General features: G+C 42.5%; 1 protein-coding gene across 1 annotated transcript in view; it reads right to left on the reverse strand.

The window, feature by feature from the left end:
* Positions 1-7400: 7400 nt before the first annotated feature.
* pip4p2 (phosphatidylinositol-4,5-bisphosphate 4-phosphatase 2) overlaps positions 7401-18096 on the reverse strand; it is a 63328-nt gene continuing 52632 nt past the window's right edge. The window contains exons 6-7 of the mRNA XM_048528479.2: positions 16215-16305; positions 7401-8444 (exon numbers count right to left, since the gene is read on the reverse strand). Of these exons, the coding sequence (XP_048384436.1) occupies positions 8301-8444; positions 16215-16305 (235 nt within the window). The 3' untranslated portion in view covers positions 7401-8300. The remainder of the gene's footprint in view (positions 8445-16214; positions 16306-18096) is intronic.

The following is an 18096-nucleotide window of genomic DNA, read 5'->3' on the forward strand; positions in this document are numbered from 1 at the left end:
AGCCATGGCTCACTTAGTCAACCATTCAGATATTCTCTCCCTACAAAATACATACATTTAGATAGCATGCATATCTGTAACAGTTTAAACAATTTCCTGCCACTGTGGGAAGCGAGCGGTTTTATATTGGCAAATGGGAAACCTGATAAAATACATATAGTGTTAAATTCAGGGCATGTGATAAATCTTCCCCAGTGGGGAATATAAGGGCAGATGAATTGGCCAAGCAGGATGCCGAGAGGGAAAACCATGGCAGCCCTGCCAATTCCTGAACAGGTAGAAACCATCGCTGTGAGACAAACTAAGGTCGAGAGCCTTAAACAAAGCCAGAGCAGCAACAAGGACCTAAAACAAATCCAGGAAGGTGCACATCCTGCCTCTTATGACAAATGGAAGGGCAAGCTAACAGTAAAAGGAAGATATGCTTAAAGATGGTGACTGCGCAGGACTATAACCGGATTTTATAACAATGTTCATGATGTCCAGGGCCATTAAGGAGCAGGGCCACAGGATGAAGAATGAAAGGGCTCTGATGGCAGCTGGAGATGGATAAGGACATACACCATTCCTGGATGTAAGTTTGCTCACTGAGCTGGAAGGTTAGTTTTCAGACGTTTCGTCACCATTCTAGGTAACATCATTAGTGAGCCTCCGGTGAAGCGCTGGTGTTATGTCCCGCTTTCTATTTATCTGTTTAGGTTTCCTTGGGTTGGTGATGCATTTCCTGTGGTGATGTCATTTCCTGTTCTTTTTCTCAGAGGGTGGTAGATGGGCTCCAAATCAATGTGTTTGGTGATGGAGTTCCAGTTGGAATGCCATGCTTCTCGGAATTCTCGTGCATGTCTCTGTTTGGCTTGTCCTAGGATGGATGTGTTGTCCCAATCAAAGTGGTGTCCTTCCTCATCTGTATGTAAGGATACTAGTGATAGTGGGTCATGTCGTTTTGTGGCTAGTTGATGTTCATGTATCCTGGTGGCTCGCTTTCTGCCTGTTTGTCCAATGTAGTGTTTGTCACAGTTCTTGCAAGGTATTTTGTAGATGATGTTCGTTTTGCTTGTTGTCTGTATAGGGTCTTTTAAGTTCATTAGCTGCTGTTTTAGTGTGTTGGTGGGTTTGTGGGCTACCCTGATGCCAAGAGATCTGAGTAGTCTGACAGTCATTTCCGAGGTGTCTTTGATGTAGGGGTGAGTGGTTATGGTTTCTGGGCACGTTTTGTTTGTTTGGGTTTGTTGCTGAGAAATCGGCAGACTGTGTTCATTGGGTACCCATTCTTTTTGAATACGCTGTATAGGTGATTTTCCTCTGCTCTGCGTAGTTCCTCTGTGCTGCAGTGAGTGGTGGCTCGTTGGAATAATGTTCTGATGCAGCTTCGTTTGTGGGTGTTGGGATGGTTGCTCCTGTAGTTCAGTATTTGGTCCGTTATGTGTTGTTTTCCTGTAGACGCTGGTTTGAAGTTCCCCATTGACTGTTCGCTCTACTGTGACATCTAGGAATGGCAGTTTGTTGTTGTTTTCCTCCTCTTTTGTGAATGTTATGCCAGTAAAGGGTATTATTGATGGTCTCGAAGGTTTCCTCTAATTTGTTTTGTTTAGTGATGACAAAGGTGTCATCCACGTAGCGGACCCAACGTTTGGGTTGGATGATTGGCAGAGCTGTTTGTTCGAGTCTCTGCATTACTGCCTGTGCTAAGAACCCTGATATCGGAGATCCCATGGGTGTACCGTTGGTTTGTCTGTGGGTTTTGTTATTGAAAGTGAAGTGGGTAGTAAGGCATAGATCCACTAGCTTGATGATGTCGTCCTTGCTGATGAGGTTGGTGGTGTCTGGTGTATGTGTCTTCGGTTCTTCTAATAGTGTAGTCAGTGTTTCTTTGGCCAGGTTGATGTTGATGGATGTGAACAGGGTTGTTACGTCAAAGGAGACCATTATTTCATCCTCTTCTATCTTGGTGTCTTTGATGGTGTTCAGGAATTCTTGGGTGGAGTGAATGGAGTGGCATGAGACTTCTACTAGGTATTTTAGTCTTTGGTGTAGTTCCTTGGCTAATCTGTACGTTGGTGTTTCCGGTAGCGAGACTATGGGTCTGAGCGGGGCTCCTGGTTTGTGAATTTTCACAACTCCATTCCATTCCATTCACTCTACCAATTTCTCAGCAACAAACCCAAACAGACAAAACGTGCCCAGAAACCATAACCACTCTCCCCTACATCAAAGACACCTCGGAAATGACTGTCAGACTACTCAGATCTCTTGGCATCATGGCAGCCCACAAACCCACCAACACACTAAAACAGCAGCTAATGAACTTAAAAGACCCTATACAGACAACACGTAAAACGAACGTCATTTACAAAATACCTTGCAAGAGCTGTGATAAACACAACATTGGACAAACAGGCAGAAAGCTAGCCACCAGGATACATGAACATCAACTAGCCACAAAAAGACATGATCCACTATCACTAGTATCCTTACATACAGATGAGGAAGGACACCACTTTGATTGGGACAACACATCCATACTAGGACAAGCCAAACAGAGACACGCATGAGAATTCCTACAAGCATGGCATTCCAACTGGAACTCTATCAACAAACACATTGATTTGGAGCCCAACTACCACCCTCTGAGAAAAAGAACAGGAAATGGCATCATCAACCCCAGGAAACCTAAACACACAAATAGAAAGCGGGACATAACACCAGCACTTCACCGGAGGCTCACTGATGATGTTACCTAGAATGGTGATGAAACGTCTGAAAACTAACCTTCCAGCTTAGGAGCAAACTCACATCCAGAAACTCAACCTGAGCTACAAATCTTCTCAAAACTCACTATACACCATTACAATAATAATTGCACAATCTTCACCTAAAATAATCAGACCAACTGCCTCGTAGCCAACTGGCAAAGTCTCCGTTCTGGGCCCCCATTGCTGCCGTCACTGCCACTGCCTCCTCAACCACGCTTCCTCTAGAGGGTAAATAGAGAAAAAAGTGAAAGGAAACTTAAAGAAGAAAAAAGTGAGAACACAGGAAAGAAAAACAGTTGGAGCCTCTGGTTTCGGAGCCCCACTCCGCCACCATCTTCGAATAAATATCACTAGGTCTGGCAGCATCTGTGCAGAGAAAGTAGTCAATATTTCAGCCTTCTTCAGGGCTGACTGTAGCTGAGAAAAGGCTGGTATATATGCTGAAAGACAGGGAAGCAGCCCTTAACCATGAAGAGACGATCAGAACATTGTTGGACAATGCCAAAGCTGCTCAAAAGGCGGCATTGTTGGGATAGGTCAGAAAAACAAAGCAAAGCCTACTTTGACAACAAAGTGAACCCCATTGTGTTCAAAATAGGGTGACAGGTCATGCTCCAAGTCTCCCAGCCAGGAACACTCATGTCACTCAGGTTTTCAGGAACGTAAGAGGTGGACAACGTGAGTCTCTCAGTTTATAAGGAGCTGATTGACTGGAGGAAGACAGAATCACATAAAGCAGACTAAAATGTATGGCTTCCAAAACGTAAACCACTATTTTCACATGTACCTGGAGGGATTAGAGACACCAAGCTCCAGGCCCTAATAGTTAATTTCATCTCCATGGGTTGAGGAGCTGGTGGTCAAAAGCCAATCTGTACCCCATCAAAAAAGGAAATGCGCAGTGGGTCCAGCTACATATTAAGCTATTTAAGTGGCACCAGAACCAACAGAAGGGTCTAATCCGGTGCTCCAATGTGGAGGCCATGGAAGAATCAGTCCCCAGCAGCCAGAGCCTGCCCACTTAGAGTTCCGACTCCACTATCAGAAACTTGTGTGCACCACCCCCCACGACTGGTTCAGTTTTAGGAACTGACAGCCAACTAAGCTACCACATGCCTGAAGCAGCTTTGCTTTTTTTTTCCAAATAGTGTACTTTCACAAATAAGATCTTCCATCTGGTAGGAAAATGTTCGTCTGTCTCATGTCTTTACCAGTCACTTTCGACCCACCAGATAAGAGTTGCTTGCATGAATGATCTAAGTCTTTGTTGCTTTTTTGTCCTGGCTCATTTCCAGTCCCAAAGATCCCTGTGAGCCTCTGCAAATTTTTGGTCATTTCTTCCAGCTGGTATATTTTCACAATCTGACATTGCTCTAAAGCTGGTATGTGATCCTGCTGCATGCGCTTGTACCTCAATATTTACCTTAAGTTCAGGCTGGGATTCATAAGCCAAAATTAAAAATTAACAACTGGTAAAGGAGGTGAATCAATGAACGGTAGGGAAGGTAACTAGGAGCATCAGATATTGAATGGTGACAGTAACAGATGCCACTTTGACCTCTGTCTCCCCAGAATGTATGCACCTGTAAGGGGTGTCGTAGTGATCACCATCACTATCCTTCTGATCACATCCACCCTTTGGAAATGTTTGATTACCTGGGGTACACGATTCACCCCCAATGGACACGGGCACGTTTGAGGACAGAGTTCTGTAGGTACACCCCAACAAAACGGTCATGTTCAGGTATAACAACCAGCAGGCGGTTGTACAAAAGGATAAATTGCAGCTTGAACAATTGGTACCTCAGTATGGAACCCACTGGCGATTAGTGGGAATTCCCCAATAGCAAATGCATTGAGCATAGGGTGCTACATGCTCAGAGAGAGGAGTGCAATGGAGGACAAGAACAGACGCAGAATATCTAAAGTTGTTTATTTTGCAAATCTGCACTTTCTGATCATAGATCCACCTACAATATATTGTTCATGAGCACTTCATTGTATTTATTTTGACTTTTCAATTTCAGTATAATTCACAGATTTAGACTGTTGAGGCGTCAGCCTGGGACAAGGTACTGTTCAATGGGAGAACATGGTCAGAGTGACATGATCCTACTGCAATGACACTCAGCCGGATCAAGAGGAGGGGCAGTGTTTAGATCACCTGAATGGCTAGGCCCGAAATCAGGATGGGCAACCTTTGAGCAACCAGGCTCACCAGGACTTTCAAGAAAGAGCATCTGCACAAGATGAAGGTAGTTCAGGCTCGTCCTTGCCATGTCCTGGATAATGATGCTGCTTTGTGAATTTTAGAGTCTTACAGTGCAAAAACAGACCCTTCAACCTAACTCATCCACTTTGACCAGACATCCTAATCTGATCTAGTCCTATTTGTCAGTATTTAGCCTATATCCCTCTTTACCCTTCCTACTCATATATCCATCCAGATGCCTTTTAAATTGTAATTGTAGCCAGCTGTACCACTTCCCTGGCAGCTTGATCTATACTTGCACCACCCTCTGTGAGGAAAACGTTACCCCCAAGACCCTTTTTAAATCTTCATCCTCTCACCTTAAATCTATGACCCTTTAGTTTTAGGCTCCCTAACCTAGGAAAATTAATTTGGCCATTCACCCTGTCAATGTCCTTCATGATTTTTATAAACCTCTAGACAGTCACCCCACAACTTCCGATGTTCAATGAAAAAAGCCCAGCCTATTCTGCCTCTCCCAATAGCTCAAACCTTCCAACCCCAACAACATCCTTGTAAATCTCCTCTGCACCCTTTCAAGTTTAACATTTTCCTATAGAAGGGCATCCAGAATTGTAAACAATATTCTAACGTGGTCTCTCAAATGTCCTGGGCAGCTAAAACATGGTATCCCAACTCCTATAGTCAATGTCCTGACCAACGAAGGTAAGTGTGCCAAACACCTTTTTCACCACCCTGTTGTCTACCTACTGTGCTTGTGGAGTCTTCTATTTTGGAAAAGCTGTGGCACTGCAGCTACCGTATAGTCCTGGTTAAGCAGGTACTCCTGCTCTTACTAACTGCCATAAGTAAAAGATCAAATGTACCTGTTTGACTATGTTATGACACAACTTCCAAAGCCTCATAGCAATATGCTTTCTGTGGCCATTAAGTCCCGAGGTGGGACTGAAGTGCAGAGCTTCTGATCAGAGGTTGGGACACTGTTCCTGCACTATAAGACATCCACAGTTCTGAGAGATAATGGGAACTGCAGATGCTGGAGAATCCAAGATAATAAAGTGTGAAGCTGGATGAACACAGCAGGCCAAGCAGCATCTCAGGAGCACAAAAGCTGACGTTTCGGGCCTAGACCCTTCATCAGAGAGGGGGATGGGGTGAGGGTTCTGGAATAAATAGGGAGGGGGGGGGAGGCGGACCGAAGATAGAGAGAAAAGAAGATAGGTGGGGAGGTAGGGAGGGGATAGGTCAGTCCAGGGAAGACGGACAGGTCAAGGAGGTGGGATGAGGTTAGTAGGTAGGAAATGGAGGTGCGGCTTGAGGTGGGAGGAAGGGATGGGTGAGAGGAAGAACAGGTTAGGGAGACAGAGAGAGGCTGGGCTGGTTTTGGGATGCAGTGGGGGGAGGCTAAGAGCTGGGCTGGTTGTGTGATGCAGTGGGGGGGGAGGGGACGAACTGGGCTGGTTTTGGGATGCAGTGGGCGAAGGGGAGATTTTGAAGCTTGTGAAGTCCACAGTGATACCATTGGGTTGTAGGGTTCCCAAGTGGAATGAGTTGCTGTTCCTGCAATCTTTGGGTGGCATCATTGTGGCACTGCAGGAGGCCCATGATGGACATGTCGTCTGAGGAATGGGAGGGGGAGTGGAAATGGTTCGCGACTGGGAGGTGCAGTTGTTTATTGAAAAGCGAGCGGAGGTGTTCTGCAAAGCGGTCCCCAAGCCTCCGCTTGGTTTCCCCAACGTAGAGGGAGCCACACCGGGTACAATGGATACAGTATACCACAATGGCAGTTGTGCAGGTGAACCTCTGCTTAATATGGAAAGTCATCTTGGGGCCTGGGATGGGGGTGAGGGAGGAGGTGTGGGAGCAAGTGTAGCACTTCCTGTGGTTGCAGGGGAACGTGCCGGGCGTGGTGGGGTTGAAGGGCAGTGTGGAGCGAACAAGGGAGTCACGGAGAGAGTGGTCTCTCCGGAAAGCAGACAAGTGTGGGATGGAAAAATGTCTTGGGTGGTGGGGTCGGATTGTAGATGGCGGAAGTGTCAGAGGATGATGTGTTGTATGAGACACTGGTTAGACAGGGGGGAGAAAAGAGGAGGGTTGCATCCATCTTTGCTGCTCCTTGGGTAATCAAACTTCTCATATTGAAATTCTGCTCTCCCTATACAAGCAGAGAACTTCACTTTTAGCCACATAATCTTCCATCTACCAGTATTTTTGTCTGTTTATTCTGTATTCCTTTGCAGTTTTAGAATAAATGCTTGTCTCATTGTTGAAAGTGGCTGGCCAGCATTTATTATCTGTCCCTCATTATCCTTGAGAAGGTGGTGGTGAGCTGCCTTCTGGAAACCACAATAGTCCACCTGTTGATGGATTGACTCAAGGTCACAAGGGAAGGAATTCCATATGAGCCAAACTTTTTGGTCATAAAACCATAACACTACTGTGAACAAATTTTTTTTATTTATAGAGTAATTTTTATCACATTATTTAAAAAAAAGGACTGCATCCAGTTCAGCTAAAGCAAGGTTGTTAATAGACTGGTTAAATTTGGTACAAATTTTGACATTACATTCAACAGCCGAGGTTTGCGTTTCCTCTTAAATTATGTAATCCTTTTATGATATTAGCAAAAACTAACTTCTTCTGATATTTTTCCAAATAGGTGTCTGTCAAAACATTTATAATATGGATTGTTACACAATAAGATTAATATGATCCAATACGTAAAGTATCACTTACTGTTTTCACTATAATGCTTTGACAATCTCATTACAGGCATTTTAAAAAGCTTTGCATTCTAAAAAGCAAATACTTAAAATTATGAAAGTATTCAAAATATTACATGTAGAGCTTATTTTTATTTCTTATCTATGAAGCAGTTTTGTCCAGAATGTTCAGAAACGCAGGAGCAATTTAAACATCAAGCCTGTGTAGAAGTACCTTGAAGTGTACCAAGACAAACTGTTTGTTGTAATGCTTCTGTTGCAGTTTGAAAGATAAACAGTGGCATCAGTGAACATTAAAAATAACACTGCCATCCAAAAAACTAAAAGCTACTAAAAGATCTGTTTTAACAAATTTCAAAACAAAGACAAACTCAGGTGTACATTGCAAACAAATTAAGTTCAGTATGTATTTTAAAAACATAGCAAGCTGGATGCAACAAAAAGTCTACTTGCTAAAATCATAGTGCAATATGCACATGTTCTAACACCATTGCCCTCTTTAGGCCTAATAAGTTTATGAAGTAGATTTACATTAACTCAAAAATGTCCATTTGACTGGAAATAAAGAATTTGCAGAATATCATATCCTTTGAAGTGAGCCATCTGATTGGTCTATGCAAAGGTATGCTCAGGATAGCTAACTTTTATGGCTCCCCAATAACAAGCTCGGATTAGACAGATCAAACCTAGGAGATAAGCAAAAATCCAGGAAACGTATGTTGCAGTGTAACGCCTGGCAAATTCTTGGGTCCCAACCTTTTTGGAAAAAAAAGGACACAATAGTTAGGCCTTCTACAATTACATCATATTTTCAAGTACAAAATCCAATTCAACACAGACATTAAATCAGTTACTCTTTGTTAGCTCATCAGTTAACAGTCACCAATTAGGATACAAAATAAGCAAACTGCAGAACTGATCGTACAATTCATAAATGGACTTAAATTTACAAATACTGAAAAACATGAGCACCTATCAAATATAAAATAAACCACAAGATACTGATGTACAGGGAGGAGATTGCCTTTTAAAAATAACTGAACGAAGCTAGGGCACATCAATACCACTCCCAAACCCATCCTTCCACCAGCAAACAGACTTCAAATACCTTTGGCAAATAAGTATGAAAATAATTAGATAAAACGAGGAGCCAAAAAGGCAATTTCACATGGAAGTAGGGACAAATAACATATTATATGAATACTCGCCATCTTTCCTAGTCAAGGAAAAAACACCACCAAGGCATAGAACGAGGGGGTAATTCAGACATAGAAAGATTTAGAAATGACAAGGAAGAGGTAGAAGATAGACTGCCTTTATTTAAAGTTGATTACGCATCAACTGAGGTAGATGCAAGCATAGATACTGAGGGAAGTGACAGCAGAAACTGTAAAGGAACTGGATGTAATTTTCCAGACTTCCTTGAACTCAAAGATGGTATTGAGGGGATTGGAGGTTTGCAAATGGTGAACTGTTGAAAACACTTCAGATCAGTTTAAATTCAGTGGTGAGGAAATTTCAAGAAACAATAATTCAGGACAAAATTAACAGTCGCCTCGATAAATAAAGATTGATTAAAGAAAGCCAGTCTGGACATACTTTTATGCATTCATAGGACGTGGGTTATGCCGCTAGTGGTTAGCTACCTGTTTGAACCATTGCAGCCCATTTAATGTAGGTAGATTACAATGATGTTAGGGAGGGAATTACAAGAGTTTGATGCAACGCTGAAGGCAATATGTATTTCCAAGTCAGCAGTGAGCGGCTTAGGAGGGAACTTGTAGGTGTCAACGTTCCCACGTATCTATTGTTCATGTCCTTCAAGATGGACGTGGTCATAGGCTTAGATGGTGTTGTCTAAGGAGCCTTACTGAATTGCTACAATGCATCTCTCAGACAGTACATTCTTACTGATGCTGCTACTGTGTACTGGGAGGAGGAGAAACTGGGGTCAGGTTAGCTGAGGTTGCTTTGTGAAGCAGTATGGTGTCAACACTGGTTCAATTTCCATCGCTGACTGAGGTTGCAATGAAGGATCCTCATCCTCAAACTCACCACTTGCCTGATATATACTGGTGATTTAACCAGTTGTCTTTTTCTAATGAGAGCAGTGCTATGGTCTACTACAGCTATGGGAACACTAATGATTGTAGATGTATGCCAATCAAGTGCTTTGTCCTGGATACGGTCAAGCTTTGAGTGTTGTTAGAACTGCACTCATCTAAGCAAATGGGAGTATTCCATCTAACTCCCTACTTGTGCCTTGCAGATGAACAAGCAGCTTTGGGAGTCAAGAAGTGAGTTACATGATGCAGGATTCCTGCTCTTTGTACCACATTACATGTTTGTATGGTCCAGTTTAGTTTCTGGTCAACAGTAATTGCCAGAATGATAATATGGGATTCAATGAATGTAATGCCACTAAACTTTAAAGAAGAATGATGGCTATAATCTTTGTTGAAGATGGTCATCTCATGGCATTTATGTGGAGCAAATGTTACTTGCTACTTGTCAGTCCATGTAGCAGCATTCAAGAAGCACCTTGATGAATACAGGAATAGGAAGGGACAGAGGGATACGAATCCTATAAAAATGAAGATAGTTTTAATATAAAGGGCAAAATGCATTGGCTCTGGCTTGGAGGACCAAACAAGCTGTGCCTATGCTGCACTGTTCTTTGTTCTTGTAGTCCAAATCTAGATATCATGCAGGTCCTTTGGATGAGTACTATTTCAGTATGCAAGGAGCGGCAAAAGCTATTGAACATCATGTGAACACCTGTACTTCTCACTTTATGATGAAGGGAAGATAATTGATGAAGGAACTAAAAGATAGTTAGGCATACAACACTGCCTGTAGAGAGGTGTTCCCCGATTCTCTGATTCTTGTTTTGCCAGAGCTGCTTGATGCCACATAGTCAAATGCAGTCTTGACTTCTAGAGCTGACACTGATCTCAGATCTGGAAATCTCTTTTGTCCATTTCTGAAATAAGGCTATAATGACAGGAGCTGAGGAGCTCTAGCAGAGCCCAGGCTAAGACAGGTAGCAGGCTATTCCTGAGAAATGCTGCTTGATGATGACAACATCTTTCATCATTTTACTGATAACTCAGAATAGGCCAATGGGGCAGTAACTGGCATGGTTGGAATTTGTCCTGCTTTGAGAGAACAGGACTTATCCAGGTGCTTTTCCGCATTGTCCAGTTGATACCAGTGTTGTAGATGTACTGGAACAACTTGGCTAGGGGAGCAGCACATTCTAGATCACACACTTTCAATGCTATAAGGTTGTCAGGGCCCGTGGCCTTTGTAACATCCAATGCCACACTTGGGCTAATGTTGTCTTGATGTTAAGGGCTGTCACTCTCATCTCAGATCAGATGCATTCAAATGTTTTTTGATCTCAAGTGGACCGGACAAAATTGGCTGAAGTCATGCTTCTGCAATTCTGGCGACCACTGGAGACGATGGAAATGGATCACCAATCAGGACTTTTAGCTGAAGATTGCTGCAAGTGCAAGGACAGTCACTCTCACCTCATATCTAGAACTCAGCTCTTTTATCCATGTTTGAACGAAGGCTGTAATGAGGTCAGGAGCTGAGTCGATCTGCTGGAAACCAAAGTGGGCAACACTAAGCAGATTATTGCTAAGCAAGTGCCACTCGGACTTTTAATGACACCTTTTATCCCTTCACTCAATCATCAATAAACTGATGGGGGCAGTAATTAGCTGGATTGGCTTTGTCCTCTGTTGATATGTACATAACTTACTCGGGCATTTTTCCACTGTTATAGCTACCTGATTGCATTTAACTAACCTGGAGCTTCTTCAACCCCCAAAACAGGTTACAGAGAGCGTTGACAGGGAGTACTTTGTTGAAACGACTTCCAAGACAACTTATTCAGTGTTGCGTACAGACAGACTTCCAGCAAACTTATAGTTTTTGACCGAGCAACGCAATGATATATTTCCAAGTCTGGACAGTATGTGGCTTGGAAAAGAAACTTGCTGAGTCATTGCAATGAATCTTGGAGATGGCACAACATTGGAGAGATGCTAGATAGATAGAGTGAAACGTTGAAGGTGGTGACTGCAGTACCAAATCAAATAGGCTGCAAATTGTTCTTTGAATGTTGTTGGACTTGCACTCATCCAGGCAAGTGGGAAGTGTTCTGTCTCTCACACAACTTGAGAACTGTAGTTGGTAGACAGGCTTTTAGGAATTAGGTGATAAATTTCTCACCTTCGATTTGCTCATGTTTGACCTGCTTTTGCAGTCACAGTTTATAAAATGGCTAGGTTAGTTCAGTTTCTGGTCGATGTTAACACTCAATGTTGATAGTGGGAGGTTCAGCAACGGTAATATTACTGCATGCTAAGGAGCTATTTCTGGATCCTCTTGTTGGAAATGCCAGTGCCTTGCACTTATGTGGCACAAATGTTACTTGAGACTTAAGTTCAAGCCGGAATATTGTCCAGGTTTTGATGTATTTGGGCACAGAACGCTTCAGGATCTGAGCGGTCTCAGGGTAACTAGACATAGTGGGGATGATTGCTGAGGTTTGCACTTCTTCTAACCTTACGATGGTGTGATGAAGCAGTTGAAGGTGGTTTGGCTGAAGACACTATCCTGAGGAACTGAGGTACTAGTACTCCTGACTGAGATGATGGACTACCAACAACCCCAACCATCTTCTTGTGAACTAGGTACTGATGAAGAAATTTCACCCGATTATCACTGACTTCAGTTTTTGCTCAAGTTCCTTGATGCTAGACTCAACTGAATTCTTTAGTGTAATAGGCAGTCATTCTACCACACTTCTGGAGTCCAGTTTTTTGTCCAAACTTGAACCAAAGCTTTAGTGAAATTAGGAGCTCAGTAGCCCTGGCAGAATACAGAGTCAGTGAGGAGGTTTCTTCCCTTTGGAAAAAAGCATTTAATAGCACTGTTAACAACCTCTTCCATCACTTTTCTGACAATCAAGAGTAGACTGACAGGATGATAATTGGTCCGTTTGGATTTGTCTTGCTTCTGGCAGATAGAGCATGACTGAGCAGTTTTCCATACTGTCAGGTAGCGGTGTAGTATTCACTTACACCAATGCCAGGCAATGGCCATCTCCAATAAGAGGCAAACCAACTACTGTCCCATGACATTCAACGGTGTTACCATTACTAAGCCCCCACTATGAACATCCTGGGGTTACCACTGACCAGACACAACTGAATTCAGTACATCAATACAGTGGAGGCAACAGCAGGCCAGAAACTAGGAATTCTTCAGCAAGTGATTTGCCTCCTCAATTCTGAAAGTCATGTTATGATGGAATACACACCACTTGACACCATCCGGAATAAAGCAGCCCACCTGATTGGCACCATATCCACTCTCTCCATCAAGTCACAGCAATGTGCACTATCTACAAACGCACTGCAGAAATTCCAAGAGCCTTAGACAACATCTTCTAAACCAAAGTTTACAACAACTCTGGAGGAACAAGGGCAGCTACATGAGAACACCACTGCCGACATGCTGCTCCTCCTCCAGCCTTGGAAACATATTGCTATTCCTTGAGTGTCGGTGGATCAAAATCCTGGAACTCCACTCATATCATCATTGTGGGTCCATTTACAGTGCACAGGCTGCAGCAGGTCAAGGATGCAGGTCGCTACCACCGTCTCAAGGGCAGATGGGGGTGGACAATAAAATGCTTCGTCAGCTTGTGAATTCACATCCTATGAATTACTTACTAGAAAAGCTTGATTGGGCGCGCGCAAGTTCTGAACATATGTCTTCAGTACTACTGCTGGAATGTTGTCAGGGTCCACAGCCTTTTGCAGCATTCAGTGCCTTTGGTTGTTTCTTGATATCACATGGTGTGAATCAAATTAGCCGAAGTTAAGTATCCGTAATGCTGGGGATTACTGCAAAAGGCTGAGTTGGATTATCTACATCAGCATGAAGATGAATGTAAATCCTTCAACCTTGCCTTTTACACTGATCTTCTGGAGTCCCCGAGGGAGGTGATATTTGGGGAGCCTTCTCCTCCAGAGAGTTGTTTAATTGTCCACCTCCATTCATGGCAGCAGAGCTTATTCGATCTATTTGTGAGGGATCACGTAGCACTGTCCCTTGCATGCTGCTTTGGACATTTGGCACACAAGCAGTTCTTTGTTGTAGCTTCAGAGTGTCTGGTACTATTGCTGGGGTGCCCTTGTACACTATTAGTTGAACCAGGTTTAATCTACAATTTAGTCACTGTGAGTGAAGGCAGGCTGGGCCATCAGGTTATACATTGCGTTTGGACAGGTTCACCAAGTTTCAACAGTTACTGCAACAGCACCTCCTGAGCCGAATTCCAGCCAGCTATTTGTAATGAATCAGCTGTTAAAACGAAAATGTCTTTCAACTTAACTGACAAGTCAATTATCCATTTCAAAGCATAGCCCTTGTCAATAAACAAAGGGATGTTTCTTGCAAAGAAAATCCCAACTAAATCCAAGATTATAAACATAACAACAGCAAACCTTTAAAACTTCTCTTTTTACATTTCACTTATTGAACTTTCTTCCATCGGTTAAGTAATGCATTGCATCTGAACAATAATACTGGTGAACACAAGGGTCAATTTACCTTTACAAGATGGTTTCTGGTGATGAACGTTTGGACGAAAAATAATGTTATTATGATGGCAGCAGGTGAAGAAGGCTTCCTTGTGGACAGTGAAATAAAATCTCAGAACATCGAGTGAACATGAGCGAACTGGTCAACTTGATCCACTATCCCTCCTCTAACTGACCGGTGAGTGTTTCGGTCAGCACTATGAGCAATCCTGGGGCTTGGGAGATGAAAGTCACTACAGGGGCTATGAACGAGAATTTCTGTGTGAAGGCAGGCTGGTCCAGCAAAGACAGATACACAGTCTCTTCAGTCTGAAGATTTCCACAGCAGAGGAAATAGCATAATTTTAAGGGTCGCTGAGCGACTGTTGGCAGACTGTCTCTACCCAGGTTCTGAGGGCTCCCAAAAATCCACATCTTGCTTCATGCTCATTTTCTTTAATTCAGCATAAAAGTGTTTGCAATACATAGTCACATGACGCCACTACTTCCATCAGTAGTATCTATGCTAGGGACAGCATATGAAGATCTGAAACTTTATTTTTCCATGCCTCTTTACTTCGTGTGTTACATATGCTGGGCTGCTTTGTAGTGATACATTTGTGGCACTGCTGATGTAGTTCTTGCTTTTCACCTTTGGTTATGTATAACAATCATACCCAAAGAAAATTTCCATAAATACAAAAAAATGAGTGTGGAGTACACACAGTAAAACGCTGCACCCAATGGCAACCATTAAAAAATGTGTTAGAACGTCACACTTGTCTTACAGAATGCTTCAAACTCCTCAGTAGACTTTCACTTTCCACACACACACTCATTCTGACATGCCTACAATGGGCTTCCGAAATCCCGCATCCTCGTATCATCTTTTTCATCTGGTGTGGAACAAAAGCCCATTTTCATTCCTCCCCCTCTATTTAAAAGTGTGGGGCCAATCTCTGTATGGGTGTAGTAGAGTTTTAGTCATTTTGCATATTCCCAACACAACACAAACACAAGAGGACGTTAGGCATGTGGAGGAAAATTGGAATTCCTTTCAAAAAAAACAAGGCTGACTGCAGACCAAAATTATTTTGAATTCAGTTGAAAATTCAGCCCTTGATCTTTCTATAAAAGCCTCATGGAAAAGTTACATGCTGTTCAATGACCCAAAATGGATTTGGGCAGTATATTATGTTCAGAATTACTACTAAACAACAGTAGTGGCCATGAAAGAGCAAACTTGTTTCTACTAAAAGGAAATACTCAATATTTGATGTTTCATCATTATGTGCAATTTTTTGATACTGGGTTCAAACTTACTCTCCTGTGCATGTCCCAATTATCTATTTTGTCATCCATAAAATTTCAAAGTTCAAAAAGTAAAGGGATTCTTTTGGTTTTACTTAATGGTTTGTTGCCTGTGAAAACGATTCACCATGACTGGCTGCTGGATGGCAATCCTATTACTGGATGACTGGAAATTCCAATAACTTGATATCAGAAACAAATTATCTTTGCGAAAAGGTAGTCTGCTTCACCAAGACCATTCGATCTTTGTACATTGGGTTAAAAATCGATTCAGTGATAGTAGGAACTGTCGATGCTGGAGAAAGAGATAACAAGGTGTAGAGCCAGATGAACACAGCAGAGGAGCAGGAAAGTTGATGTTTCGGGTCTGGACCCTTCTTCAGAGATGGGGGTGGGTCCAGACTCAAAGCATCAGCATTCCTGCTCCTCTGATGCTGCTTGGCCTGCTGTGTTCATCCAGCTCTGCACCTTGTTATCTCAGATCTTCGTACGTTGATTTCCCTGACACCAGCAGAAAGCAAACTGCTTCACCCAGAGTGTAAAAAGCAATCTAATTCCTAAATCCACACTGACTTTACACAAGTTCTTCAATAAATTGAGTTCTACTTACAGTTAAACCAACTCCAATGAAAACACAGATCATTCCAACAGTAACATATGCACAGCAACGCCTTCGAGGCAATGCACTGCCAACTGACGATCTGAAAGGAAACCAAAATAAAGACGAGATTATGTTGTATCTGCACTATCTACCCAGCAGTAAGCTATCACCATATTGTGGACTGTGAAGTAAAGAACGGGGGACAATTTAAATACATAATGATTCCTTTCTTTAAAATTACAATTCTGGAATTGGACGAGCCCATCGACAGCACCATTTTGCAAAATTATGATAATGCCCGGTCAATACACAGTACACCCGGAACAGCATTTAACAATGTTGTTTTCTGTGAGAGTTTGGCACCATTTAGTAGAACAAATGGTAATTCTTCATTCCTGGCATTATTACACTGCTGTTGATAGTTAAGGACAAAAGATCACAGCCAATCTTATGATCACTTGCCAAATGGCACATCAACTAAAGGATGATAGTCACTGTACTTCTCTTTCAAGAGAAAGGCTGGAGGTTCGTCATAACCATAGGTAGGTCAGTGAGACTGCAAGTTCAAGCTGCAATGCACCACCATCCTACTTAGAATTAAATTTTAAGTGTGCCTATCAATCCCTGCAATTGTGTCTTGGCATGAACACATCAAATCATCCAATTTAGCTTCTACTTTTTCAACACTGATCACAAAACAGAACCTTAAATTTTACACATAACAATACAAAGCAATGTGCTCTATTTCACCGTGAAGTAATGCATATAATCTCCACAAAGAGGAAATCAATATTTCATAAATCAATGCTAAAAATGCTCAAAGTTTTATGAAAATTATGAAACACAGACAGCTCATTCTGTGTATTGTATGAATAGAACACACAGTAAACCACTTTCCTCGCATTGTAACATAGTTAGCCACATCTCTCAGATATTTGATGGCTAGTGAAGTGAAAGTGCTATTTTTAGTTGCAAAGATATGCAATTTTCATCCTTTCAGGTTGCTATTCTCAGAACAACAGGGCTAGTTATTTGGTAATTAGGCACAATTCTGCATCCCACACATTTGTCTGTGGAAATAGATGCAGATAAACAGATTGATAATGACACGCCATAAAGAAGCTATTAAGCTATGCGCACCCTCAGTTCTTTGTGATATGTATACTTAGCCTAGGCACAAAATGTTACCTGCAACTGGTTTCATATTTACCCCTAGCCAACTGCAGCCTTTACACACTAAATGTTGCTTGATAAAAACAAAACTTGAATATTGTTGAAGAGAGAAATATATTGCCAAAGCATTTCCACCTCCATTTATCAGGTCAAATGCTGAATATAGCAGAAAGGGTGTTAATAGGTTGACTGATTCATATATTCACAGGCTAACCCATTGCTGGCTGGACCAGCACTTACTGCACATCTCTAATTACCCTGGAGAAAACTTTGGTGATGAACTGCCAGTTCTAGGCGGTAGGTATGCTCACAATGCCATTAGGGAGGGATAGTAGGAACTGCCAATGCTGGAGTCAGAGATAACAAGGTGTGGAGATAGATGAACACAGCAGGCCAGGCTGCATCAGAAGAACAGGAAAGCTGACGTTTCAGGTCTGAACCCGGTCCGGACCCAAAACGTCTGCTTTCCTACTCCTCTGATGCTGCTTGGCCTGCTTAGTTCCCACCATTAGGGAGGGATTTTAACTCAATGACAGTGAAGGAACCATAAAAGTTCCAGGATGGTGTGCCAATTGAAGGGAAACTTGCAGGTAGTGCTGCTCCCATGTGTCTGCGCACTTGTAGCTCTGGATAGAACATAGAACATAGAACAGTACCCCACAGAACAGGCCCTTCAGCCCATGATGTTGTGCCAACCATTGATCCTCATGTATGCACC

This window comes from Stegostoma tigrinum, chromosome 5 (assembly GCF_030684315.1).
Source record: "Stegostoma tigrinum isolate sSteTig4 chromosome 5, sSteTig4.hap1, whole genome shotgun sequence".
In the NCBI taxonomy this organism is placed as follows: domain Eukaryota; kingdom Metazoa; phylum Chordata; class Chondrichthyes; order Orectolobiformes; family Stegostomatidae; genus Stegostoma; species Stegostoma tigrinum.